General features: G+C 37.3%; 1 protein-coding gene and 1 non-coding gene across 5 annotated transcripts in view; both read left to right on the top strand.

The window, feature by feature from the left end:
• KDM4C (lysine demethylase 4C) overlaps positions 1 to 27823 on the top strand; it is a 424788-nt gene that overhangs the window by 209443 nt on the left and 187522 nt on the right. For 3 of the 4 annotated variants that reach the window (XR_002771056.1, XM_003782886.2, XM_023507997.1), the window contains 4 exons: positions 13589 to 13782; positions 16940 to 17166; positions 20026 to 20336; positions 24417 to 24525. Coding sequence is in view for 3 of the 4 variants with exons in the window: in XM_003782886.2 (XP_003782934.1) it covers positions 13589 to 13782; positions 16940 to 17166; positions 20026 to 20336; positions 24417 to 24525 (841 nt within the window). In the remaining variant the exon portion in view is untranslated. Of the gene's footprint in view, positions 1 to 1240; positions 1262 to 13588; positions 13783 to 16939; positions 17167 to 20025; positions 20337 to 24416; positions 24526 to 27823 lie in introns of those variants that run through there. The other variant, XM_023507998.1, reaches the window with a different exon arrangement.
• Positions 10917 to 11023, top strand: LOC111722974. The gene has a single exon (XR_002771597.1). It is a non-coding gene; the product is annotated as a U6 spliceosomal RNA (small nuclear RNA).

The following is a 27823-nucleotide window of genomic DNA, read 5'->3' as shown; positions in this document are numbered from 1 at the left end:
CGGGCCCGGGCTGGGGATTCGAACCTGCCACCTTAGGTGTATGTGGCTGGTGCCCTAGCCACTTGAGCCACAGGCGCCGAGCCCATTGATGTTCTCTTAATACTGATAAGTGTTATAAAGTGAGGGCAGTCACACTAATTGATGTTTAAGTGAAATTTATCTCTGTAACACAAGTGTATTAGACGAGCTCTCCTGAGAAAGAGAGAACCAGCAGAGCATGTGTGGATGTGCTCATGCGGGTGTGGAAAGTAAGAGTTTTTATCCTATTCATATTTTCATTTGATTGATGCAGTCTGCTCACTTTAGGGAAAGTAGCTATCTGCTTTATTTATTATTGAGATGTTATTTGAATTAGGCACATATGGAAAAATATCCTTATAGACACATTCAGAGTAATGTTTGGCCAAATATCTGGGCCCCTCACATTCCAGTTGACACACAAAATTATTCATTATAATAATTTTGGTTTAATATTTAAAAATCTATCAATGTAATACACTATAATAGCAGAGTAAAGGAGAAAAACTATGTGAGCATTATAATAAATGCAGAAAAAGCAACATCCATTTCTGATAAAACCTTTCAGAGGGAACTTTGCAAAATGGAAGCAATTCTGGAAAACATGCAGCAAAAGCAGTAGTGAACAGTGAAATTATGGACAGTTCATCCCTCAGCTTTGGAGCAAAGTAAGGATTTTCATACTCAAAGCTTTCATTCAGCATTTTACTCAAGGCCCATCCACTGCAATATGTCAGGAAAAAGAGGGTACAGGGATCAGAGTGAATTAAAAAAACTTAACCTGATTTGTACATAGCGATAGCTTATTAAGAATATATATGCAGGTCTAGTTCTTAATTTAGATCTAAATGTTTTTTAATGACACAGATATTGATATCAAAAACATGAGAGGGTTGAGTCTTCACTCTACTGTTAGGGACAAACAGGGAACAGCATGAGAGATGGAAAAATGAGATATAAAATAAAATAGAAACAAGAATAATAAAAAGGGAGAACAGACAGACTGTTCTTGATAGAGAGGAAACTGCCTAACCCAGGATGTTTTGATACAACTAAAAGAGCTCTTATTGGACAGTAGGACCCTTGAGATGGGTGCAGGCTAGACCACAAGAGCTGGGTGTCAAACCACAAGAGCACCTGTGGTTTATGACGACAGCAAGCATGCGCAGTCCTAAGTAGGGCACCCTGAAGTTGACCCTTTGATGTAAAATCCTTCATAACTTGCTGTTGAACGGAGGATATCGTGAGTGCTGTTTCCTTGTTTTCCGGGTTGCTCTTGGGAATTTCATGTTCTACTTAGCCAGGCCTTCTCAGAGAGGACCTCTGGTGTGTGACTTACAAGAGTCACCGATTTTGCTCTTGCCAGACAATAATTAAATTAAAATATTTTGTTAGGGTTTTATAAAGAATGTAAAAGGAAAATAGTTGAATACTGAACCAAAAGAAAAGATTCTGTCCTTCTGAATTTTACATTTACTTTGTTAGAACTCCTGGAAGAAGTGCAGAGTAAAGTAAGGGCTCTACTTTGAAAATAAATTTCCAGTAAGCTTTGTCATTCATTGCCAGTAACTTAATATTAACTTTGGATGGATGTTATTCATTTTTAGGTAGTTAGTAATTTTGTATCTTTGTGGTTGTAGGTTACCATATTTTGGACATTTTATTATTATTAAAATTACTGTTACATCTAAGTATTAAAATATGATGACATTTTAGATTGGACTTTTAAAATAATTTAGATTGAGTGTTTAAAAACTTCACATTGGTGGAAATTTTTCATATGTCAAATACAGATTGTTATACTGTACTTTCAGCTGTCGATACATTTCCAGTAACAGATTGGAGAACCGTTTTTTATTTAAGAACCCATACTCATAAATGATTTTAATAATTGTTCTGAGTAGATCACATACTTAGAAACTAAATATTAAGCGGCTTGCTTCTTTCCTCAGGTGGTTTTAAGGGTAAATATTTTCAAAAGCTGTACATCCTTTCTGCTTCTACTGATGCATAAAGAAAAGGGATGCATACTTCCTCTGTGTCTTCAAGAGTCTGTGCTGCGTCTCATTGTACTTTCTTCCCTGTCAGCTTCCTTCTCAGACATTTGTTCCCCATGTGTGGCAACGGTGGCTGTTAGCTTCACTCGACTATCAAGCTGGGAACAAATCCCCATTGAACTCCACTGGAGTAGTTTGAGTCCTGTACCTATCTTTGAATCAATTACTATTGCCATTGGCTGGAGTATTTTGCCAGTCCAGCCTCATTGAAATCACATGGCCTGAGATTGTAAGAGAATTAAGGTGGTCTTTTAGTCAGAAAACATCTAGTGAAGACTGAGCCACATCATCTGCAGTAAAATTTTTAGAGAAGATTAAATAATGTAGAGTAAGTAATAAAATAGCCCTATTAAGTTCTGTAAAATCTAACCAGTGGTGAACCTTGAAAACCTTTCAGCTTTCTTCCCTCTCTTATGTTACTTACCGTATTTATGAATCTTGGTCATTGTTATAATATTTGTACCTATTTGCACATACTTGGCACCAAAGTATTTGTAGGCTGAATTCTGTCATGTCTTGTTACTATGGACATTATTGCTGCAGCATAAGTATTAAATTTGAGCTGAAGATGGATGTAGTTTAATATTTTATTAAAGAGCTAGACCTCCTGCTAGGGTTCTTTTTAATATACATTTCATAGAGGGGTGAAATAAAAGTCAGTGGTGGGATAAGCTTCATGATTTTGCACTGCACAAGAAAGCCTTGCCATTTACAGAGGTTGTAAGGATTAGATGTGATAATTTTGTGGGCTAAATTAATGTCCCAATGAGAAGTGGAGTAGTTAGGAAGCTGTATTGAGATTATTTCCTATGTTTATTTCATATGTTCTTGGACCAAGTGAAAGGCAAATTATGAGCAGAACTGGTATGTGGTAATTGTTTATTGCTATAAAAAAAATCACTCTTGTTTCTCCCTCACCAGTCCTCAGGTCACATCCTCTTTTCAGCAGAACTTATAGAATGTAAAATGAACCTAAGCTGCAACCACCCCATCCTTCCCAATGCTTTCCCCTATTCTCCCCTTTAGTTTGTTTTCTCAGACCCCATGAGGAAAGGTTTAATGGATTTTGCATTTTGATTTAATGGATAGCTGCTACAGCTTATATTTATTTACTGGTGAAAATAGTTTATTCCTGTTTTTTTTTTTTTTTTAAATTTCATTCCAGTTGATGGATTATAATTGGCAGCATATCTGAGGAAATAAGTGAAGCTGCAGCCGTGTTAAGATTTCACTGTATACATACAGATGAATAATCTTTACTGTGATTATTGCGTAAATTGAACAAATATGGAGGGTTTTTTTGGCACCAGAAATATGGATGAATGAAATTGTTTTAAAGTGATCTTTACCTCTTGACCGAACATGGGGCTGATACTGGCTATATTTAAGATTAGTTTCTGGACTTACTCCAGTTTGGATTTAAATGTATTAAAAGTACATGTGGAATATGAGGAAATGTAGATCATTAAAATTGCATTTATTATGTAGCCTGTTTTTACATTTAGACTGATTAATGAGTTTCTGTAGAATAAAAATAGACCTGATCCTACCAAATCACTTTCTAGATTTTATCAGTGGTCTATTTGCCTTTGGGGAGGTGAAGGAATTCTCTTGTCCAGAGCTTCTTAATGATTTATTAAAATAATGACCACCCTATGTTTTATTTGAATAAACCAATTTTTAAAAAATAGACATAGAGATTAGAAATCTGAATTATAATTTATAGGTGAACATTGCTTGCTGGGCAAAGAAAAATTCCTAAATAGTTAAAACTGGCTTCTGATAAACTAAAGCAAAATTCCCATATTTACTTATATAGTACTTTATGGCCTTTTTTTTTTTTTTTTTTTTGAAACAGAGCCTCAAGTTGTTGCCCTGGGTAGAGTGCTGTGGCATCATAGCTCACAGCAACCTCCAGCTCTTGGGCTTAAGAGATTCTCTTGTCTCAGCCTCCCAAGTAGATGGGACTACAGGCACCTGCAACAGTGCGTGGCTATTTTTTTTTTTTTTTGGTTGTAGTTGTCATTGTTGTTTTGGCAGGCCTGGGTTGGATTTGAACCCACCAGCTCTGATGTATGTGGCTGGTGCCTTAGACAATTGGGCTATAGGCTCCAAGCCTTCTTTATGGTCTTTTGATTAATGAAGTGACTTCATTTTAAGATAAATTATGTAACTAGACATGAGAAGTTATTAAATAACTCAAATATGGTTAGTCGACATTAGATTTTAATTATCATTTTGTTAAATTGTTTCTTACTTTACTGACCATACTCTAGCGTTCTAGATGCCATTTACCTAATATTTATAGAGCATGCACCATGTGCTCGTGTAGAGTCTAGAGCTGAAAACAGCTGTTAACTAAAAAACAATGCACAGAATATGATTACATATTGTGATAAGTGATCTGGAGGGAAAAGAACAATGTGATATGATATGAAACACTTTTTGTTGTTGTTGTTGTTTTGGGTTTGAAATAAATATAGAGATCAAGTATGAGGAAGAAACTTTACATCACTTAAGGAATGGGTCGATCCATCTATTTAGAGAGCAATTTTGGCCCATATTTCTACTCCAAGTTTGGGGCTTTAACTCAAACAGCCTCCCTACTGCCTCCCAGCTCTAGTTGTATCTAGCATCTTTGTCTCCCACTGCCCCCTCAAAATCAGACATAAGAAAATGAACCAGTCTCTCACACCTATCTTTTTTAACTTAATTGTTATTAAATCATAACTGTATACATTTATGGGGTACAATGTGATGATTCGATAGACTCATAGGTATCCATGCATAGATGTTCGTATGTGTGCACCCTATTTTCTCTGCTTAATGATAATGCCATTGCATATCATTAATTATTTTCCCCATAAAACCAGGGTTCCTGCCTATGCCCTGATTTTTTTTTAAAAGAGAACCAGAAAATCTCCTCCTTTCACTTTTTTAGGTTTTTGATAAATACAACTGAGCTGAGGATTGTGAAAGTTAAGTTGGTGTATTAATTCAGAATTATTTTCTTAGAAAACACCACTAGTTGTGGTCATACTGGTCATAGATGATTTGCGCTTTAAAATATTGTTATATATAAGTGTTTTTATGTATGTTGCTAAATTGTTGGCATGATTTATTCTTTTTTTTACTTTTTTTTATTAAGTCATATGCACACATAGATCATGAATACCTTTAGGCATATGTGGTGTACAATGTGTTGATTTTTTATACAATCTGACGTGGTTATATCAAACCAATCAACATAGCTTTTGCCTCATATAGTTGATTATTGTGTTAAGACATTTATGTTCTACACTTGACAGATTTGACTTGTACCCTTGCAATATGCTCCATAGGTGTGGTCCAGCATGATTTGTTCTTAATATGTCATAGATTAGTTCAATGCAGCTTCATTTTACTGTTTTTGAGTCTAGAATCAAGCCACTAATGGTAACAGTCATGGGAGTTAGTTCTGCATGTTGAGTACATGTTGGGTTTAAACTGATTTAAATCCTGTTCTTCTCCTTTTGATTTCTTAGTATAATAGCAAGTCTGTTTTCAAGAATCATTTCTCATTATTTTTCCTGAATGAGTGGTGATTTAAATTTGCCTAGAAAGAAATTGTAAGAATATTTAAAATCCATTATGTATTTTTCTGTCTTCTGTTTGTCTTTCTTTGATTCAAGTTTAATATATCTGTCTCTTCTCTACTTTAAGGCATTTCATGGAATTAATGACAATATATTTGTTGCCAGACATAGCATCACACACGAGTGAGAAGGCAGGGATTGCTAGGCAACGTGAGGGGGAGATAACAGAGTAATTTACTTGCAGGGCTACTGCATGTTTTTCTTAGGTGTTACTGATGTCACTTAATTTAAAAATTCTTATTTTCTAAAAGTTACTTGTTTTATTATTTAATGTTACATTTCTGACCATAGCTATAAAGTGAATTTCACTTTTTTCTAAAAGCATTAAGTTTTCGTTATTTGGCTTTCACTGAGTTGTTTCCTGTTTTAAAAGTACCACCAGAGAGTTTCTCGGGTGTGGGTAACGTGGTCAGACTACATGAAGTTCAGGCTAGTGTGTATGACATGGCTGCTAAGTAAATCAAGGTATCATTTTTCCAGAGACTCATGCCTAAAATTCATGACATATTGCATTTAAAAACATGGTAATTTTTTTTAAAAAAGCCATCAAGTTATTTTTGTTTCTCCCAAACAAGAGCTTCCTGTTTTTATCTCAGTCAGTGGAGAAAGGTGAATGTCAGTCAGAGGACACTGAATTCAGCCCGCGTCTGATTGTGAGAGCTGGGAGATGGCGAGCTCTGTGTTTAGCCCCTAGCTTTCTCCTGCTGTTCCTGTGTACTCACTGGCTGCTCAGTGAATGGGAAGTGGACCACTCTAGAGAAGCTCCTGGGTCTGATATTGAGTCTTGCATCACTTGAAGATTTCCCCCCCGCTCCCTACCCCTGTCACCATCCTTGTGACATACAGCAAGTCACTTAGTCACTTATTTGTGCCTCAGTTTCTCACTGATGAGTTATGATGATTCAAGTAGATGATTTACTTGTAATTGTATCCACTTAGTCCTTAATAAAGAACTACCTGAAAGCCTCTTCAATGTAGAGTCAGTGTATATGAACATTTTCATAAAAATATTTAGGAGAAGGCTTATCCAGAAGTGCCAAAACAAGTTATATACATCTTAAAAAAGAAAAATAATGTATTAAATATAGTACTAAAATTGTAATACTCAAGTAATGTTTCACTTCCACAATTATATAATATACAAGATAGCAAACATTGTAATATTAAGTATTAAAATGTTCATATGGTTTTCTTTTTAAAATGTATATATATTTTTTGATACCGTCTGTAGACAACAAAATAAATCCATGCCAGTTCTATCTGCTGTCATATGATCTCATTGAATTTTATAAAAATAGTTATATTCACAAAAAATTTAAATTCCTAAGAGTTTGCAGAGACCTATTTTTTTTTTATTTTATCGTACCCAAATTTCTATATAATGTGTGACATGGAGTGTTTGAATTCAGAACAAAATATCTTCATCTACCTTTGAATACTAAACAGTTTGATTTCTTGCTGTGTCTTACATACCACAGCAGGAGTGAATTGTTTAATATCTAAAACTCTGATATTCAGATACTTAGGTAAGTGTTGAGAAGCAGGAATCCTAACAATAATTTGTACAGAATCTATCAGATAGTCAGGTAAGTGTTGAGAAGCAGGAATTCTAAAAATAATTTGTACAAAATCTTTTGGAGACCCCTGGAGCAAACTGTTTGAATCTATTCCCCTTCGTTTTGCATAGTTTTTCTTTGTCAGTTTGAACAGTGTTCTCATGGGTCAGAAAGATTGAGTTTCTAGTCCCATACCTTAAATTGCTTTATAATTGCCTTACTTTATAAGAGAGACATATCCTGGCATGGAGAAGCCTGTAGACATCCCCCAGAAATTAATCTGAGCCTCTTAGAGGTAGGGGAAGTGGAGAAAAATTATTTTGGAACATTGCAGCTAGGCTGGTTAAACTCTGTCAATATGGCATGATATTGTGCATAGAAAGCAAATATGGTGAGCCCAGACATTTGTTCTCAGCTACTATTTCAGTTGGGTTATGGGTCATAGATAAAGAACTTGGAGATGGATAAATTTGACCCATGTTTATCTTATAAGACATCCAAAATCTATCGAACATGGCTTGATTTTAGAATTTCTCACGGTGGAGTGGGTAAGAGTATAGAAATACTAGATTTGAATCTGGCAAAGCCTGCATTACATATTTAGGGCTGTGACCTTGGGCTAATTAATGTCAATCCTCTGAGCTTGTCTGTGTTTCTTCATATTTTCTCAAAAAGTTTATTTAACAAATCTTTTGAAGGGTCTCTTGTTTTAAAGGCACCTAGAATATACTTCTCAATAAGACAGACACAGAGTGTATTTTTATGGTTTAGAAATAGAGTAGTATGGAAAAGTCCGATAGGACAAAGCATCTGAAAGGACTCATAATAATGGTTCTTTAAAATCTGATATCATACTTTTTTACTATTGATACATGAAATATGAGGGCTGTCTTGAAACTATTCAGCTGTTGCAAATACTATTTTTTGAAATCTTCATAATACATATTTTTTATACTCTTTTATCTTTTTTGTCCTTTAGGGAAATTTTAATAAAGTCTACATTGTTTTTTAAGTTTGTGAGAATATGCCTCTCAGAATTTTAGAAATATTCTCAGGCATCTTATTCTGGGACCCTTAGGAGTCCTCAAATGTGCTGTGCACTTTGACAAAATTAAGGTTCTTTTGAACTCTGTAGACCAGTCCAGGGGAAAACAAGGGCATTTAGGCCTCCTGCAGACCTTTGGTAATTATTGGAATAAGGGCTTGGTGCCTGTAGCTCAGTGAGTGGGGTGCTGCACACATACACTGAGGCTGGCGGGTTTGAGGCTGGTCTGGCCCACTAAACATCAATGACAACTGCAACAAAAAAATAGCTGGGCATTGTGGTGGGCACCTGTAGTCCCAGCTACTTGGGAGGCTGAGGAAAGAGAATCGCTTAAGCCCAAGAGTTGTAGGTTGTTGTGAGCTGTGATGCCATGGCATTCTACCGAGGGCGACATGGTGAGACTCTGTCTCCAATAACAAATAAAAAAAAATTATTGGATATAAGGACAAAAGGAACTGGCTTTTGTAGTCTTTCTGTAGGGACTTTATTGATTAATATTGCTCCTACTATTATTTTTCTTTTTCTCCCACTCTGTGTAAATATAATTCTATAGTTTACTTTTCTTGTGTATTATTTGTCTACGAATATAGATGAAATAAATCGATGTTGTAAATGTTAATGTTTACATTTTTATAGTTAATCACTATAGTATAAACTTTTATTCATTGTGAATTATTATCTCCTGGACGTTTAAGGAACACAACGTTCTTTAATAATATTTGTGGTTTTTTATTTGTTTCCATGTATCTACACAAGTCATGTCTATATGTACTGGCTTTACGCCACATAATGCATCCATTTTCTAAAATTGTTTTTTCTTTAATGCCAATCGTTAAACATTTAAGTTATGCCATTTATATCTGTTGAATTAATTGATAAATCTGATAATTTGGAACATTCGGGTGTACATTGCCACATATTTTCTCTCCTTCATATTTAGAATGAGAGTTAAGTATAGTGGAGAACATCTTTGGAATCCTGGAAGCCTACAGATTCAGTATGAGTTGATAGGTGACTCTAGAAGATTTTAGCATTTTTTTCATTTGAATTTGGTATAATGCAATGGAAACCTATTGCTTTTATATCTGGTGGATGTTTTTATAGATGTGAGGTAAAGAGGAAGATTTAGGAATAAAAACTCACTTTTAATCTTCCTGTTTACCAAGGTATATGAGCTTGTCCATTACTAAATTATCTATATGACTATGAGATTATAGTTTGACCATTTAGAATAAAATTACACATCAGGCCTAGTTACTTATTTTGGCCCTAACTAGTTAACTACCATCATGAACACTTCTTATAAGTCGGTTATTTCACACTTATCATTGTTTGTTACTAATGTAGAAATAATGAATAATTATGAATTAATAATTAAGATTAAGAATTGTGAATAGTATTTATTAATAATGCATTGTTCTTAATTCTTATGTCAGCTAAAGAAAGTAGGTGGTTAGAAAACTAGGAAATGGAGACTATCTCATTTCCTTTCCCCCCAATTTAATACATGTATGTTTGTTTGTGTGTGTTATACTGTATGTGTATATATATATACATATATAAAATACTATTCAGAGGGAAATTTGTAACATACAAACTATTGGTTTCTCAAAGCTAGTGAATAACATTTCCATTGAACATTTGTATACATAGTACCATATTTTCCTAGGTTATGCCTGTATATTAGGGGATATCGTGTACTTTTGCTGTGGGTTAGATAGCACAGATAGTGGATGCTTCTTTTGTACAGTAATTTGGAGCTAATGTAGCAGTTAAATTGTGCCCCCAAAATAATTTTCTGATGACGTTTAAGAGCATCAATTTTTTTTGATAGTGTAGAATATGATTAAAAACATAGAGCAATTAAAGCCCAATTTTTCAGTTCTTCATATGAATTTCTTAAGGAAATAGCAAAAATGTTGCTTTTTTCCTTTATTATGAGTCATTTATATTTTATAAAGTAATGGTTATTCCCAAGGACAGTTAGGTTTAAGGGGTAGGATAGTGTAGGATCAGGTTAAATACACACTAACTGCTCCTACATTGCCAGAGGACAACACTATGTGTTTTATTTGGACTTTTGAAAATCTTAAAGAGTTTCCCATCATTGTCTCCTCCTTTATGTCCTATTCAGTAAGTTTAATTCAACCTAATACATTGGGTTCTTTTCATAATTGTTGGAAAATTACTAATTTCTAAGAAAGCGAGTAATTCCCTTTACATTTTAAACATTTTTTCTCTTATTGTTGTGATATTTTAAAAATGGGATGCCAAGGAGTTGAGTCTGGTTTCCACATATGCCCTCAATGGGAACTACACGTGTGCTGCCCCCTGTCTTGCCCTGGACAGTGCTGAGTCCCCTTACATCTCTTAACCCCCTATAGTCCCGATTGCTCTTTCTCTTGATTCTTCAAAACCAGTGTGCATTTCTTCTTGACCCTCCAGGCTCTGTGTTAACCACAGTATTGTGATTGTTATTTTCCTAGTTGCTTTGCCGATTTCTGTATGGTGAACTATAACAACATTTGGAACTTTATGTTCTTGTGGTCAGATTACTATAAAGCCAGATATATACGGTGGATCCTATTTTTAACGAATAAGGTCTGCACTTATTTTGGCAGCACATATGCTAAAATTGGAACAATACAAAGAAGATTAGTATGGCCCCTGCACAAGGATGACATGCAAATTCATGAAGCGTTCCATATTAAAAAAAAAAAAAAAAAGAATAGGCTCTTATCTAGTGTTTGCAGCAGTGATTTCCAAGTATGGAACATTTAGTCCTCATCCCAGCTCCATAAAAATAGTTACCATCATTACTCTCAGTTTTTCTGACTGGGGAACTGAGGTACAGAGAGGTTTAGTGAGTTGCTTGGAGTTATATAGGTCATTCGTGCTGAACTTGACATTTGTATCCAGACTTTGAGGTATTGCACGGATCCCTCCTGGACAACCACCTCTCTGTTCCTGGCTTCTGCTGAACTGGTTGATTGGACCCATAATTCACGCACCTAATCTATTTAGTAAAAGATCTTCCAGCCACTCCTGTTGGCCAGGAGTGTTCACGCACACTCCTATTTGACCATGGCTTGCCTACTGTTCTTCCTATTGAGTTTTGTAGCTTATTCAAAATGTGGAATCCAAATGTATACAAATTTTGTAGCACCATCTGTGCTAACAAGATGAACATCAATTCAAAGTTTTTTTTCCCCAAGAAATTTTCCCAGAAATAATTTTCAGTACCTCACGAGCTCAGCTCCCCTAGGGATCTGGCAATGATAATCATGCTCAGACCTAAATTAGCTCATTAAAGGGGAGAGCATCACTATTTTATTTTTCTTCATGAACCAAAATTAGTAACACTGCACGAAAATGATTTTTTTTTTTTTTTGAGACAGAGCCTCAAGCTGTCACCCTGGGTAGAGCGCTGTGGCATCACAGCTCGTAGCAACCTCCAGTTCCTGGGCTTAAGCAATTCTCTTGCCTCAATCTCCCAAGTGGCTGGGACTACAGGCAACCTCCACAATGCCCGGCTGTTTTTTGTTTGTAGTTGTCGTTGTTGTTGGCAGGCCTGGGTTGGATTCGAACCTGCCAGCTCTGGTGTATGTGGCTGGTGCCTTAGCCACTTGAGCTACAGGTGCCAAACTGAAAAATGAAGTTTTTAGTGATGAGTCCAAGCTATTACTTGTGTTCTTTTAGGCGGAAGATCATGTCCTATACTGGAACATCTTTTGATTTCTCAGAATTCTTGTTTTCTGTCTTCCAAAGGGAAGCTAAGTATAGAAAGATAATTTAGAACTCTGTATACATAACTAATAAAAGGCAGCAGTGAACATAAATAATTTTGGCTTCAGAAGAATAATTGGTACAATTTACATTCAGACTTGTGGATGAATTTTCTTTGGGTAGCAGATGGGTGTGCATGAAGTTGAGGTAGCAGCAAAAAGCACAAAGGCCAACAAAGAGCATAGTGCATTTGGGTTCCTGTGACCATGAGCTGATGAGGAGCATTCATGTGGAGTGATAGTGGGAGAAAGACCTGAAAATCTCACTGGTGAAATCAAGTCTTGGAGCTCTTCAGTGCAGGCTCATCTGTTAGGCTTTATTCAAAAGGCAGAATAGAGGGATTATACCTTATTGAACTCAGAAATGAAACGTTAGAAGATATTTGAGGGTGATTAAAGTAATAGGTATAAAGATGGACTTACACTAGGAGAGACTACAGGCAGCAAAATTACTTAGCTGTGTTGTTATTCCAGATTTAGGGTCTGACAGTGAAGCTTGAAGGATGCTGATGGAAGTAATCAATGCAGGAGACGTCCTAGAGGAAGAATTAATTGTAAATGGTGACATGCTGAATTTCTAAGGGTGGAAGAGTAAGGAGGGACTAGAAAACATGGACGAGGAATTATGGTATTGTCAATAGTGGCTGAATATTTGCAGTCAAAGAAGTTACTCTTAGGTATGTTGAGTGCAAGGTGCATTCAGTTTGAACTCTGTGGAGGGAGTTTTAGACTGGAGATTATTAAGACTTTGGAATTAATTAATGGAGGTTAAGTCTTTCTAGGAACCTTTTTTTTTTTTTTTTTTAAAATAAGGTGTTATTGATAACTATACATTCATGAGAATCAAGGTCACAGTGGATTCAAAATAATGTTTTCTTTAATTTCTCACCTTAACCCTATATCTTTTCTCCAGTGGATATGGTTATGTTGTTGATGGTGTGTTAGATAGTATATGTGATATGGCTTAGCAAAAACTATTCATTTGCTCCTAATTTTTGGTTGTTTTTGGTAATTTATTTGTTAATAAACCTAAATAAAATGTATCTCAGAGTACATTTATCTCAACTCATTGGTTGTATTATTCAAAACAGGCATTCACTGAGTGCTTGCATTATTTGTTGACAACTCCGGTGTTCAGACCTCTCAGAGCTTTGCTCCTTGCCACACGCTTGTGAGGGGAGGGCAGTCCTCTTGCAGACATGCTGCAAAATACATGCTCTTTTCTTTCAGTTTTTCTTTGTACATCATTCCCTGTGAGGTGTGCTTGGCCTTTCCACATCTTATTTTCCCATTTATAGATGTGAATACCTAGATTTTAACCTCTGTTCAGAAGAAAATGGCTTTCTCACTCAATGATTGTTTTCAATTTAAAAGATCATCCTCAACCATGTAGTGCCTAAAGATTCACATATAGTATGTTCATGCATCAACTCGATGTAACTTGATGCAGCTGGCAAAATGTTTAATGAACTCCGATGCCATTGTGTTTCAGTGCACTTGCAGAAAAGACATGGTGAAAATTTCCATGGATATCTTTGTGAGGAAATTTCAGCCAGACAGATACCAGCTTTGGAAACAAGGAAAGGATATATACACTATTGATCACACGAAGCCTACTCCAGAATCCACCCCTGAAGTGAAAGCATGGCTGCAGAGAAGGAAGAAAGTAAGAAAAGTATCTAAAAGGTAACTTTCCCCATTCTTCACTGAAGTCAAGTGGGCCACGGAATATGTTATTCTCAAAGGCTACTTATTTGCTTTTCTTATTTTTTTCATCATGAGTTTACTTAATATCTTTCTGAAAATGTGAGGGAGAACATTTTTAATTCTTGCATGTGTAATAAATACAGCATAGGGTGAGATGTGTATTATTTTGTTTGAGAATATTTCTGAAATTGCGACACATGAATAATACAACAATGCAGAAGTTCTCTGACCCCTTTCACTAATGTATGATGTTTGGAGTTGAATTGGTCTTCTCCATTCATGTCTGTAGTTTAATCAGCTTCACTGAATTGATTGCTAACTTATTCAGTTTGCTACCAGTTTTATATCTGACTTTAGTGGTTATCTTTATCATTTTTCAAACCTTTAAAGTAATACTTTTCTCACCTAGATGCTTATTTTTTAAAATACTTTATAGCTTGGTTCTGTTATTCTGTGAGATGTAAAGCAGGGCATGTGGTGTTCCTGTCATACGTGTGTCCTTTTGAACTTTATTCCCCATTCCATGTTTTTGGCCAGAGCCATTTCAAAAGCTTTTAGGTCTTCTGTGGGCATCTTGATGTTTTAAAACCCATTGAATAAAGTATGTGTTGCCTTGCTAAGGTCTTTAGCCTTCCTTTAAGCCTCTTACATTTTCCAATTTATATTAAAATTTCCTCTTCAGTATTATTCAGTGTTTTCTTTCAGATTGTAAATGTGATATTTGTGCATTGGAGAAAATGTATTAATTTTATTTTAATTTTTAGAAAATTTTTAAAATAAGGAAGAGAGTAAAGAAGGAATCCCAAATCACCCACAACCTCACAATCCAGAGATAACCAGTGCTAACATTTTGTATATATCCTTTACAAATCTATTCATTACATATTATGTAATATTATACGCCTTTCCAAAATTGGGCCATGCTCTGTTAACAATTTGTAATATGCATGTCCTTGTGAACTTTATTCCCCACTAACAATTTGATGTCCAATTAATTATGTGTGTGTTTTTATGTACTTAAATGATTTGCTACAGTTTTTGATTTCTGCATGTATTTAACTAATTCCCTGTTTTTGGACCTGTAGCTTATTTCTCCTTTTTTGCTATTAACTAAATAACACTGTAAAGTTTAACTCTTTGCCCACTCTTCTGACATTATTTTTTGACTTTCTTTTTTCCCCCGGCACTTATTTTCTGTTAGTTTAGAATGGTAGTGAGCAGAGGCACCTAGTATTTCACCTTACAGTTGCCAGCAGATATTTAGAAGTGCTACTTTTCAAGTTAATTTAGTAGGTCAGGACCACCATTTTAAAATTAGGAAATAAAATAGAATAAAAAGTATTTTACTACTTCCCTAGTGGTAAGGGTAAGTATTAGCTCATGACGTGTGAGTGTGTGTTTTGCTTCCGAAATGTTTATCTCACTATGGGTTATATTCCAGAAAAGTTTGTAAAATATCAACTTTGAGAGTCTGTACCTTAGATAAATGTGTTAATCTTCGTTCACCTTCCTCCCTTCCCCCCAAATAAAGAAGAGTCAGCTTTAGAAGGAGACAGTGTTCAATGCAGAATTCAGAAGACATCTTGAGACTTGTTCTCTAGTGGACAGAAAGCACAACCCTAGTATGAAGTATATGAACGAGTCTTCTGGTATTAGCGAGTTTTGGCCTTTGTGGTTGTTAAGGAACCTGCGCCTATGACACTGGTCAGATTGCACATTCCTGTCAGTAGGTTGAAATAATCAATGAACTCTGCTCACCTAGTTGGAAAGTCCAACGTTAAGGTCCTCAGCCTTGTGGCTTGGTTTAAGAGGTTGCTGATTTTCCTTCAGCAATACCCTATTCACAGAAGTCTACCGAAGGGAATGATTCATGCAAATCTCAAAGGGACGTCAGCCATTTTTTTTCACACGTACTATGCTGTTTGTCAGCTTGGGATTGTCTCATATCAGTCACTGATGGGTTTGAAATAACAGTGATGATGGTAATGACAGTACTGCTACTGTTACTGCCATATGCAGCAGCCAGAGCTGCCCTGCCCTCCCTGACGTCCTGCAGTGCTTAGTTTTGTGGTGTGTTTGTGTTTGAGACACTGTTGGCTTTGAGTTGACTTGTGAGTGATCCTAATTGCTGGAAATGTTGTTTGATAACAAGAAGCACATATGACAAAGCTATCAAGTGACTTGCTAAAAAACACCAAGAGGAAGAACATGAAAATAGTGTCCTCTCTGAAAATAACTTAATGTAAGATTTTAAATGCATACAATTAGTCTTCCTCTTATCTAAATTCCTGTAGCTATTGGTGATTTGACATTTATCTAAACTATTTTTATGTATACCTGAGAATTATTCAAAACTCAAGAAGTCTAGTCACCTGAGACAAAGGGGATAACGAGAAATAACCTATATAAATTAGCTTTGGCTGCTATGTATGGCAGTTCACTTTGAAACATAAATAATTTACTCATTTTTGAACAGCAGCTTTATGAGAGCTCTTGATTTTCTTTTCCTGTCTTCATTATCTAAATATTTTATTTATTGGTTTAGTTTTTCTCCCATGTTATCATTTGTTACTTTATTTATTTTTTAAAATTTTGATGGTATTGCTTTAATATTCTAGCATTCTCTGTTTCACAATAATGTTTAATCTATTATTTATAATTTTTAAAAATTTCCTTTGTAGTAAATTGTTATTACAATTATTATTGAGATTTGGCTTTAAAATTTGATCCATTAATTGGGAAGATTACCTTGGCATAGTGATTAGAAAACTAACAGTTTTTTTTCTTTTTTCTTTTTTTGAGACAGAGTCTCACTTTGTCACTCTCCACGGTAGAGTGCTGTGGAGTCACAGCTCACAGCAACCTCCAACTCCTGGGCTTAGGTGATTCTCTTGCCCCAGCCTCCTAAGTAGCTGGGACTACAGGTGCCTGCCACAATGTCTGGCTATTTTTTATTGCAGTTTGGCTGGGGCTGGATTTGAACCCACCACCCTCAGTATATGGGGCTGGTGCCCTACCTACTTAGCCTCAGGCGCCACTCAGTTTTTTTTGTTTCTCAAGCAAGTGAAAGTAACGTGTGTGTTTTTTCAAATCTGCGGAAATATTCTGTTCTGATTATCGCTTCTCTTGTTAATAGCTTCCAGTGCAATAAGTCTCACTCTAAAAGGCCCAAGGCTGAGGAGGATGAGGAAGAGTCAGCTGAAGTCGATGGGGCGGAGGTCCCTAACCCCAATTCAGATATTGATGACCTCAAGGTCAGGGAAAAGCCTGAAGCAGCAATGAATCTGGGGGACCCAAGAGAAGAGACCCTCACTGGCAGCATGCAGCTGCATCAGAATTTATCAGATACTATCAAGTTCTCAGGTGAGAAAATGGCTGAGTGGTGGTGCATGGTTGATGATCAGAAGACCTAAATCTTCCTTCTCTAGGAAAAATATCTTACTGGTTCACTTGGTTTAACCAATTAGCTGCCTAAAGTTGTAGGCGACTCACGCAGGAGGCCAAGGGAATGTTATAAAAGTCAGGAGCACTGCTGCTATGTTTAACAGAATTGTGAGACAAACAGCTAGCTTTGCTTATTTGGTTTAATAAAATAGAAGATTCTAAAATGAAATTTTAAATTTTTTTTAGTGCAACTCAACTTACAATATATAATACATATTTTAAAAGCTTCTCTTGAATTCACATGGGAGCCAAGAAAACCAATTATGGATAATTCTTTGCAGTTTCTTAGTTTTCAACTTAATTTAAATAGGAATGAAAGATTAAAATTTTCATTTCAAGAACAATAAAAATAAAAATGCAGCCTATTGAAATGCACATAGTCTCCTGTTCCTCTATATTAAAGCTATCATCTAAATGTTTCTATCCCACCCCTCCACCCCCCCGCTTTTGGGACAGAGTCTCACTTGGTCCCCCTGGGGTTGAGTCCCATGCAGCATAGTTCATAGCAACCTTGAACTCTTGAATTCAAGTGATCCTTTTGCCTCAGCCTCCTGAGTAGCTGGGACTACAGGCGCCTGCCATAATGCCAGACTAGTTTTTTCTATTTTTAGTAGAGGTGGGGGTCTTACTCTTGCTCAGGCTGCTCTTGAACTCCTGAGCTCAGGCAATCCACCTGCCTTGGCCTCCCAGAGGATTACAGGCATGAGCCACCATGCCTGGCCTGTCCTTTCCCCCTTTATATCACAGTTCTGGAAATCTATGTTAATACATTGCCTCTTTAATATTTGGTGGAGTTTGTTTTTTTTAATTCTTTAATATCAAGCTAATTCCTGTCTTTCTCACCCCCTTCTACTGCAAACTCTTCAATTAGGACTCCTCTAAATACCTGCGTCTGACTCCCTACCCCACTTCCTTCTTTCTTATGTGACCCCATCTCTTGGCTGGACTGTTGCAGAAATGGCATCCTCCTGGGCTTTGCCAGTATCATTTCAGTCACCTCTGCTATTCAGTTCTCTATATGGCTATCATAAGGATCCTTGTAAAAAAGCTTAGGTTTTGTCCAAACCTTCTTCTTAGCATTATTCCACCAAGAATCACATAAAAAGTCTTTATATAGTCATAAGTGACCTGGTACCTGGTTGCTTCTCAAGCCTGATTACCTTTGAACTTGAAATAGTTGTGTGAATAGAGTTTAATAGAGACCTTTGTTTTTAATGACTTTGTACTTTAGTGGACAGTTAGATAATTAACCATGTAAGTACAATCCAGAGTAGTATGTAGCATGATAGAGCTGTCATATAGTGTTCTTGGTCTACCAGGAAATGATCCCCAAAAGACAGAAGCTAGGTAAGCAAGGTTTCTTGGGATAGGTAGCATAGTATTTAAATTTATTTTTGGTGAATGTATACAAGATAGAAAGGTGGAGAAGATAGAAGACGGAATAGTAACAAATACAGAGAAGAAGGTTATATAGTACATCTGAATATTTCATTATAGACTGTCATCCTGGTTTCTATGATAACTAGGTCTAATTAACCACTTTATGAATTGCTGGATGGTTTTGGCTAAGGGCACCCAGTTGTACTAGTTCTATCACTACACGTTTCTTTGCATTTTGATCTTCAGGATTTAGGTTTGACAGAACACTGCACTACAAAACTTGTCTGGGGCTCTGTGCCTATGGCTCAAGCGCCTTAGGTGCCAGCCACATACACCTGAGCTGGCAGGTTCAAATCTAGCCTGGGCCCACCAAACAACAATGATGGCTGCAAACAAAAAATAGCCGGGCATTGTTGTGGGTGCCTTTAGTCCCAGCTACTTGGGAGGCAGAGGCAGGAGAATCGCTTGAGCCCAGGAGTTGGAGGTTGCTGTGAGTTGTGATGCCAGCCCTCTACCCAGGGCAACAGCTTGAGGCTTTGTCTCAGAAAAAAAAAAAAAAAAACAACAAAAAAAACCCCAAAATGAAAACTTGGCTGGGTTAAGCATCAGAGCTCTCAGCTAATTATAGCATCTCTTGGAAGTTTATGTTGGATTATAATTCTTATTTTTTATAGATTTCAAATTACAGTTGCTTTGGATAATTACTATAATTGGCGTAACCTTTTCCTGCTGGTCTGTAGTGGAACCTTATTCAAATCCTTTATTTGATCTTCTTCCTTGTAAGGTGAAGAAGCAGTGGCCAGATGTGGAGAAACTCCTCTGGCCTCTGACTGTGAAACAGGATTCTCAGAAAATGTGTAAAAAGAGCATTCCTTTTTTGAGACAGAGTCTTACTCTGTTGCCCAGGCTAGAATGCTCTGGCAGCAACCTAGCTCTCAGTAACCTGAAACTCCTGGGTTCAAGCAATCCTTCTTCCTCAGCCTCTGGAATAGGTGGAACTCAAACTCCAGGTTCCCTTCACAATGCCTGATTAATTTTTCTGTTTTTATTGATAGCAGAGACAGGTTTTGCTCTTGTTCATGCTGGTCTTGAACTCCTGAGATCAAGTGATCATACCTCCTCATCCTCACACAACAGAGTGCTAAGTTTATAGATGCAAAGTATAATGCTTGGCCTTATCCCTTGTTTTGTCATTAAGTATTTTCCTTTGCCTAAGTTCATGATCTGACTTTAACAAATATGAAGGAAGACTATAGATTTAGTGACTTTTCATAGTCATGTTTGTGGAAATTTAGAGGTGAAATTGGAAGACACAAAGTCAGTTGAGAGCAGTTGAATAATTCTAACAGTAATAATACAATTCAAGGTTTATTAACAATCTTTTGTTCTATTCCCCAGAAAACAGCTACTTAACTACATCAATAAAAGAAGAAATAAAAACTGAGAATGACAAAGCCTATGCCACAAGTGCATCTTCTAAAGCCAGTGATGCCATGCCATTATCTAGTGGCCATGTGAAGTGCGAAGAATCAGACCCACCCAGGCTTTCATGGCCAAAGTCACCTGAGTCATCTTCCTCAGTGACAGAGAATAATGGCGTGTTAACAGAGGAAGAAGAGAGTGATGTGGAGAGCCAGGGGAGTGGCCTTGAACGTGGGGAAATCCCAGGGATCTCCAGTGGAGAGAGAAATATCTTCAAAGTCCCCAGTGTATGTGGCAGTATTTGCTTTTATTCTATTTACTGTATGGTAAGGTCACTTTTTGAACACAACATGCTGTGCATTGTTAAATCTTGTTTTAAGGCTCAGATAAATACCATTTAACATTTATGGGTCTTGATCATATTCCTTCAATGTCTGGGAGGTCCACCTTCTGTGATCTGTGACTCACACAGTGATATTTTAGAACATGCAGCTTTTGGCTACATGTTGAAACTTAATTTTCGTTTTTTTAATTAAAAAAAATGAAGCTCTTTATGTTGAGATAATTATAGATTTATACGCAATGGTAGGAAATACTACAGAGAAATCTTGTGTACCCTTTATCCAGTTTCCCCAGCACTGTCATTTTGGAATAGTATAGTATAAAATCACAACGATATTGACCCTGGACAGTCAAGATATAGAGTGGTGCTATCACCTGTAGTGATGACTGTAGTGTTGACTGGTCTGGGAACAATTTATCTGCTGCCTTCTGATCCCTTGTCAATAATTAATACTCTGTGTTCTGGGCTTCCCATAGCTTCTTTTTTTTTAAGAGACAGCATCTTATTTATTGCCCTTGGTAGAGTGCCGTGGCAACACAGCTTTAGCAACCTCCAACTCCTGGGCTTAGGTGATTCTGTTGCCTCAGCCTTACAAGTAGCTGGGACTGCAGGTGCCCACCACAATGCCTGACTATATTTTTGTTGCAGTTTGACCAGGGCCAGGTTTGAACCTACCACCCTCACTATATGGGGCCGGCGCCCTATCCATTGAGCCATAGGCACTGCCCCTTCCCATAACTTCTATTTGAAAATTAGGGGAGGACCCCCCCGGGTCATGCTTTCCTCTCTTTCCTTATGGATCCTGAATCCTAAATCCTAAACTACCATGATCTTCCCTGGTCCTGCCTACTCCTAAAAACAGGCCTTTTGCCTCTCTGAAAAGTCAAGACTTCTGTAGATGTTCAAGCTCCCCATTTTGACTTTTTGGGACCTGTTTAAGTTTCTCTGATTTCCTTGTACAATGTTAATGTTATATACTTTCAGCATAAACTTTCCCTGTAACCATAAGATTGGGAGTAGGTCAGGTAGGCTATGATTGTGTGAAATAATTGTCTAATCAGTACCTTTTTGACCTAGACAACCTGTTTAGGGAATTCAAATGGATGAGTAAGGAGTAATTGTGTGAGCTAATAAATTGAGCTGGCTGTGGAACAGGCATATAGCTCCTGCTCATTCAAGTTTACCAAAGTCCTATTTGTATCCTTGAGTGGTAGCAAGGGTGATCATGAAAGGTCAGCAACTCTTGAATACTCTGTTTCTAAGTAGTCTTAGAATGTCAAATGAAATACAGTTTTTTAATGTGGCCCAATGATGTTTTTTATTTTTTGCAGGATTACATATTCTATTATACTGTAAAATTAATATTTATCAAAAATACTAAAAAATGAATAAAAAGGTGGCTAAGGGAAATTTGAGACTAGCATTCACATACCATAATAATAAACCAAATTTACAACTTGATTTCTCGTAGGGGTTAAATTTCACTGAGAAAATACTGGGATTAATTATAGAATATGAGTCAAATCCTTCCTTTAATTATATTTAATCACATTCTTTTTTTTTTTTTTGCAGTTTTTGACCAGGGCCAGGTTTGACCCCACTACCTCCAGTATATGGGGCCAGTGCCCTATTTCTTTGAGTCACAAGTGCCGCCCTAATCACATTCTTTAAGTTAGAATATTCTGAAAACAGCTTTTTAGTTGCCTTGCTTTCAGAGGAGGTCAAAAGCTAGTGAGCTAGTGCTGTTGAACTTCTTCTTTATCATTTCCCCAATTAAGGACTTACAGCAAAGAGAGAAAACACCGCTATTGAGGGCTTGACTTACCCCTTCTCAAAAGAGCTACATGGTGGGTCAGCGCCCGCAACACAGTGGTTACCACACCAGCTACATATACCGAGGCTGGCGGGTTCTAACCTGGCCCCAGCCTGCTAAAATAACAATGACAACTGCAACAAAAAATGGCCTGGTGTTGTGGCAGGTGCTAGTAGTCCCAGCTACTTGGGAGGCTGAGGCAAGAGAATTGCTTAAGCCTAAGAGTTGGAGGTTGCTATGAACTGTGACACCATGGCACTCTACTGAGGGCAACAAGGTGAGACTCTGTCTCAAAATAAATAAATAAATAAATAGCTACATGGTGTTCTTCTCTCATACCAGATAAACTATGTATATGCTGTTAACAGCCAGCCTTAGCCGGTCTACTAAAGAAAGATTGCATTATGTATTAAGCTCTGTCTTATTCATCCATGTATTTATCCATCCATCTTTGGCCCCGTGCTTTGCCTGGAACACAGAAAGTATGTTCTGATTTACATCCTATTCCTGCCACCCCAACACTTCTCTAGACAGCTATATGTGTACACTGAGTGTTCCACTCAAATGTCACTGTGTCTGCAAAGCTTCCTTTGGTTGCCCATTATAAAATTGTCTCCTCCCCGTCAGTTTCTGTTCCTCTGTCCTGCTTTATTTTTCTTCACTGAATAGTACCTGATAAAGTTTTTAGTTGTTTATTGTTTGTTTCCTTATCTGTCTATAGTGCATGCTTATTGAGAGCAGGAATCTGAAGCAATTTATCCAGTTATAGGGCTAAGTATTAGAGCACATTATATAATACAGTAAGATCTCAGATATTTCTTGTTTTTGATTAAGGTATGATTACCTTCATTAATTTTTAGCTGTCATAAACATAGATAACTACTTTCTTTATTACTTTGTCCTAAATTCCCTATCCTCAGGATGTTTGTTTAGGCTTTTAAATGGCCGAACACAATACTCAGGCCTGTAATCTAGCACTCTGAAAGGCCAAGGGAGGAGGCTCACTTCAGCTCAGGAGTTCAAGGCCAGATTGAGCAAGAGTGAGACCATGCCTGTACTAAAAACAGAAAAAATTAACAAGATGTGGTGCTGGTGGCTGTAGTCCCCACTACTTAGAAGGGTGAGGCAGAAGCATCACTTGAATCCAGGAGTTTGAGATTGCTGTGAGCTAGGCTGACACCATAGCACTCTAACCTGGGGCAAAAGAGTGACACTCTGACTCAAAAAAAAAAAAAAAAAAAAAAAGAATGCTCTTACACATTTTGTCAGAATCCTGTTTCACAGTCAGAGCCCAGAGTAATTTCTCCATATCTGATCCCTGCTTCTTTACCTTATGGGGTGAAGAAGACTAGACTGCTTTCTTCACAATTGGTATAAATCCACTTGTTTCCACCTTTCTCTGATCCACTCTGCCCTCTGTCTTCCCCCTTTTTTAGAATTGAGATGTCAAGAAATCATGTAGGTGGATCCTAGCTGGAGGGTAGCTTTCTCCCTTTGACAGGAAATAGTAGCCTGGAGAGCTCAGAACAGATCATTTTATATAAAATTTATATGGTTTCCAGATGGCATCCATGTGTCATTAAAAAAACAATACTTTGGTTTCTCGTTTGATCGTTTGTATATATTACATGCAAGTGGTGATTCACTTCTGAATGGAAAGAAGTACACAGCCTTAACTTGGCAGGATTGCCTTCTCTGTGAGGATAGAAAGTAAAATTACCTGCCAAATGTTCACAGGGGAACTGCATAGAAATGACCACATGCCACAGTACTATATTTTTCTGAGTATGTAATTTTAGATTCAGATTAGTTTTAAGAACTTGTGAAAACTCGCTAACTGCTGAGCTACTGCAGGTTGATAAGCAACATGAAGTGGAAGGAGAGTTGATTGACCTCTTGGTAAACTTGCTGATAGAATGGATTCTTCTTTCAAAAGAAATTTTAAATTTTTTAAAGGGCTAAATCCCTAAGAGGTATATTAACACAAGATTTCTTCATAATTAAATTAGCATAAATCATTGTGAACTGTAGTCTTTTTTTTTTTTTTAAGCTGTTTTTGGCTTAAAGGCTGGCTTTGGTTTAAGGCTGGGTTTGAACCCGCGACCTCCGGTGTATGGGGCCAGTGCCCCACTCCTTTGAGCCACAGGCGCTGCCTGTTTTTTGTTTGTTTTTAATTATGGATGTTTCTCTTCCATTTTGTTCTGTAACCAGATAACAGAAGGAGAGACCAAGACCTCTAAGAGTTGGCGCCATCCACTTAGTAAGCCTCCAGCACGATCCCCAATGACTCTGGTGAAGCAGCAGGCAGCAAGCGATGAAGGTGAGCTGGTGATGTTTTAATCTAAACATTGTATAGATGGTGTTATACCACATTTTTGGAAAGAATTGTTCATTAGAAAAAAAATTCCCTCAGTAGGAATATATACTATTATCAGATTGTAAGTAATACACAGTTGAGAGGGAGAAGGAATTTGCGGTTTAGAGGTGATGACTTGCTTCATATAATCTAGCCATATTATAGGTAAAAGTCTTTCTGTTTCATATCATGGAATAACTTGGTCATTCCTGACGTTTATCTAAAGGTTCTCCATGAGAAGCTCAGTCTTACTTCTCTAGAAATGTTAGATCATACAATTAGCATCCTGTAGGATTTTTTGCATTGTTTTTACTTTGAACTTGAATCCTTTAATTTAACTACTTTCAGTAAGAAACTATGTGCTTTATTCTTTTTTGTTTTTTTGGCCAGGGCTGGGTTTGAACCCACCACCTTCTGTATATGGGGTCGATGCCCTAGTCCTTTGAACCACAGGCACAACCCTGTTTATTCTTTTGTATATCCTATTATACCTGGTGAAACATCCTTTCTCCTTAATTAGATTGCTCTGTTGGAACTTAAAACTATTTACTTTTCTTGGATGGAACATTTATCTTTTCATTTAACCTTGTTGCCCTTTTTACCTTTTTTTTTTTCTGCAGTTTTTGGCCGGGGCCAGGTTTGAACCCACCACCTCCAGCATATGGGGCTGGCACCTTACTCCTTTGAGCCACAAGGCCACGTTTTTTAAAAACAAATTACCTTTTTTTTTTTGAGACGGAGCCTCAAGCTATCCCCCTGGGTAGAGTGCCATGGCATCACGCTCACAGCAACCTCCAACTCCTGGGCTCAAGCAAGTCTCCAGCCTCAGCCTCCCAAGTAGCTGGGACTACAGGCGCCCGCCACAACGCCTGGCCATTTTTTTGTTGCAGCCATCATTGTTGTTTGGCGGGCCCGGGCTGGGGATTCAAACCTGCCACCTTAGGTGTATGTGGCTGGTGCCTTAGCTGCTTGAGCCACAGGCGCTGAGCCCAAATTACCTTTTTTTAAAAAACAAATTTTTGTTGCCTCAAATTCAGAATCAAACCACTGATCAGTGGGTGTCTTGTGTCTCTTAGCATCACAACGGCCTTTTCCCCCTATCTTTAAAGGATCAAATCAAGTAGGTTTTCTGTAAAGAGTCTTCTTTTGCAATATTCTCCAGTTTTGTGGGTAGAAATTTTTAACTAAAGCCATGCATCTGCAGGGATGCTGTCAAGTAAGAATAATGGTAGGGTTTCAGTTTCTTGTTTCCTTTAAACAAAGTAATCAGGGTAGGTAGATATCTTTCCCAGATTCTTTTTTTTTTCCCCCTTTTTGTTCACTCTCCTACCTATTTCCCATGTCTCATTAAAAAAAAAAAAAAAGATCCATAAGTGTAGGGATTCTTGTAAGGATGGTAGTAGTTTCTATAAACCCAACCTGGGTCAGAATTCTGACTCGAATAGTAGAAGTCAGGAAACAAACACACTTGTGTTTATTTTCATATATTATCATGTTGAATTCTTTTTTTTCTTTATTATACCCAGTACAAACCATTTTCCCCTTGCTTTCCAGATAATTAAAAGGCTATTCTGTATAATTAATACTACTGCACATTGCTCTTGAGTTTTAATTACCCCTCCTCATGGAATCTTGTTTCCAACATAACTTTTCTGAAGGAACTTGGCAGTGGCATTACTAACTCATAAGGAATGCTGCTTTCTCATGTGTCCTTATTTTCGCAGGAAGTTTATTTTGATGTGGACCATCATAATTTGGCCCACTGTTTCTCCTTGGAGAACAGTTCTGATTTCAATCTGTATAGCTTGCAGAATTTATAAATGGATTGGTTTAACGAAGTAGTCTCGAGGGTTTGGCATTAAATATCTTTCTGAAGCCTCGATGATTGTGGCTTTTGCAACAGTGTCATTTTCCATTCTAATATGTTAAGGACTCTTGACGTCCTCTGGGGATTTTTGAGAATTGAGTAGACAAATCTGAAAAGTTTTGTGATTGCTAAAGATTTTTACAAACTTCTAAACTGACAGTGGCAAATATTCCATGGCCTAGAATCGTCTTCATCACTGGGCCCTTGAATGTTAGCTCAGCCATTGCTTCTGTGTCAATGTTGCATGTGCAGCTGGAAGTGAAGGAGGGTTATTATTGCTGGAATGTGATGAGAACTTCAATGCTGGTCAGGAATAGACAATTCTATTCCTTCTTTGGGGGATTTTCTTTTTTTTTTTTTTTTTTTTTTTTTTTGAGACAGAGCCTCAAGCTATCCCCCTGGGTAGAGTGCCATGGCATCATGCTCACAGCAACCTCCAACTCCTGGGCTCAAGCGAGTCTCCTGTCTCAGCCTCCCAAGTAGCTGGGACTACAGGCGCCCGCCACAATGCCCGGCCATTTTTTGGTTGCAGCCATCATTGTTGTTTGGCGGGCCCGGGCTGGGGATTTGAACCCGCCACCTTAGGTGTATGTGGCTGGCGCCTTAGCTGCTTGAGCCACAGGTGCCCGAGCCAGTCTTTGGGGGATTTTCTATGCTACTTACTGGGCTCCATTTGCATTCCTCATTACCTAGGCTTAACTATCTTAGAGCATCTGAGAAATTGTGTATTAAAATGACATTTAGTGTCCCTACTGGTGAGCGAGCATTTCTTTATTCACTCACTGGTGAGGGAAGGTAGAATGTGACTTCCCATCAGAAGGACTGAGGAGAGGACAGAGACTTGATGCAGGACTTCTCTTGGCTTCCCTGCAGCTAGGAGACAAGTCACCTCTAAGTTCTTTTGGGGGCAGTGCAATCACTCTTTGATGCTAAAATAACTTGAAACTATAGACATCATTCTGATCGGTGGCAGGATCAGCAAGGATTTCTTGAGTCTAGCTTCTTATTCCTAGGAGAAGATTTTCCATGTTTAGCAGCAAGATATGAGGGCTGGTGGTAGAGGGTCATATAAAATAAAATAATGATGATTAGAATATAGTTTCTTTCCATACAAATTAGATCTAATTTTTTTGTTAAAAATACTCTTAGATACATACTGTATGTTTATCACTTATAATTTAACAGAAAATAGTAAACTATCTCTAGTTTTCTCTTTTAACTGAATTATTTCTCAGTTGGATTTTTCCTAAGGCTAGGGAGCTAGACCAGGTGATTTTGAAACATGGATTAATATTCTGTTTATTTTCCTATTTATTAAACAATATACGAATGTTATATTGAACCTAGACGTAAGGCAAAGTTGCGTGAGTCATTTTATTCTTGAAGTATCCAGGA

The sequence above is a fragment of the Otolemur garnettii genome, unplaced genomic scaffold (genome assembly GCF_000181295.1).
Source record: "Otolemur garnettii isolate 467f Iridium unplaced genomic scaffold, OtoGar3 scaffold00006, whole genome shotgun sequence".
Classification (NCBI taxonomy): Eukaryota; Metazoa; Chordata; class Mammalia; order Primates; family Galagidae; genus Otolemur; species Otolemur garnettii.
This window is presented reverse-complemented; position numbering and strand designations above follow the sequence as displayed.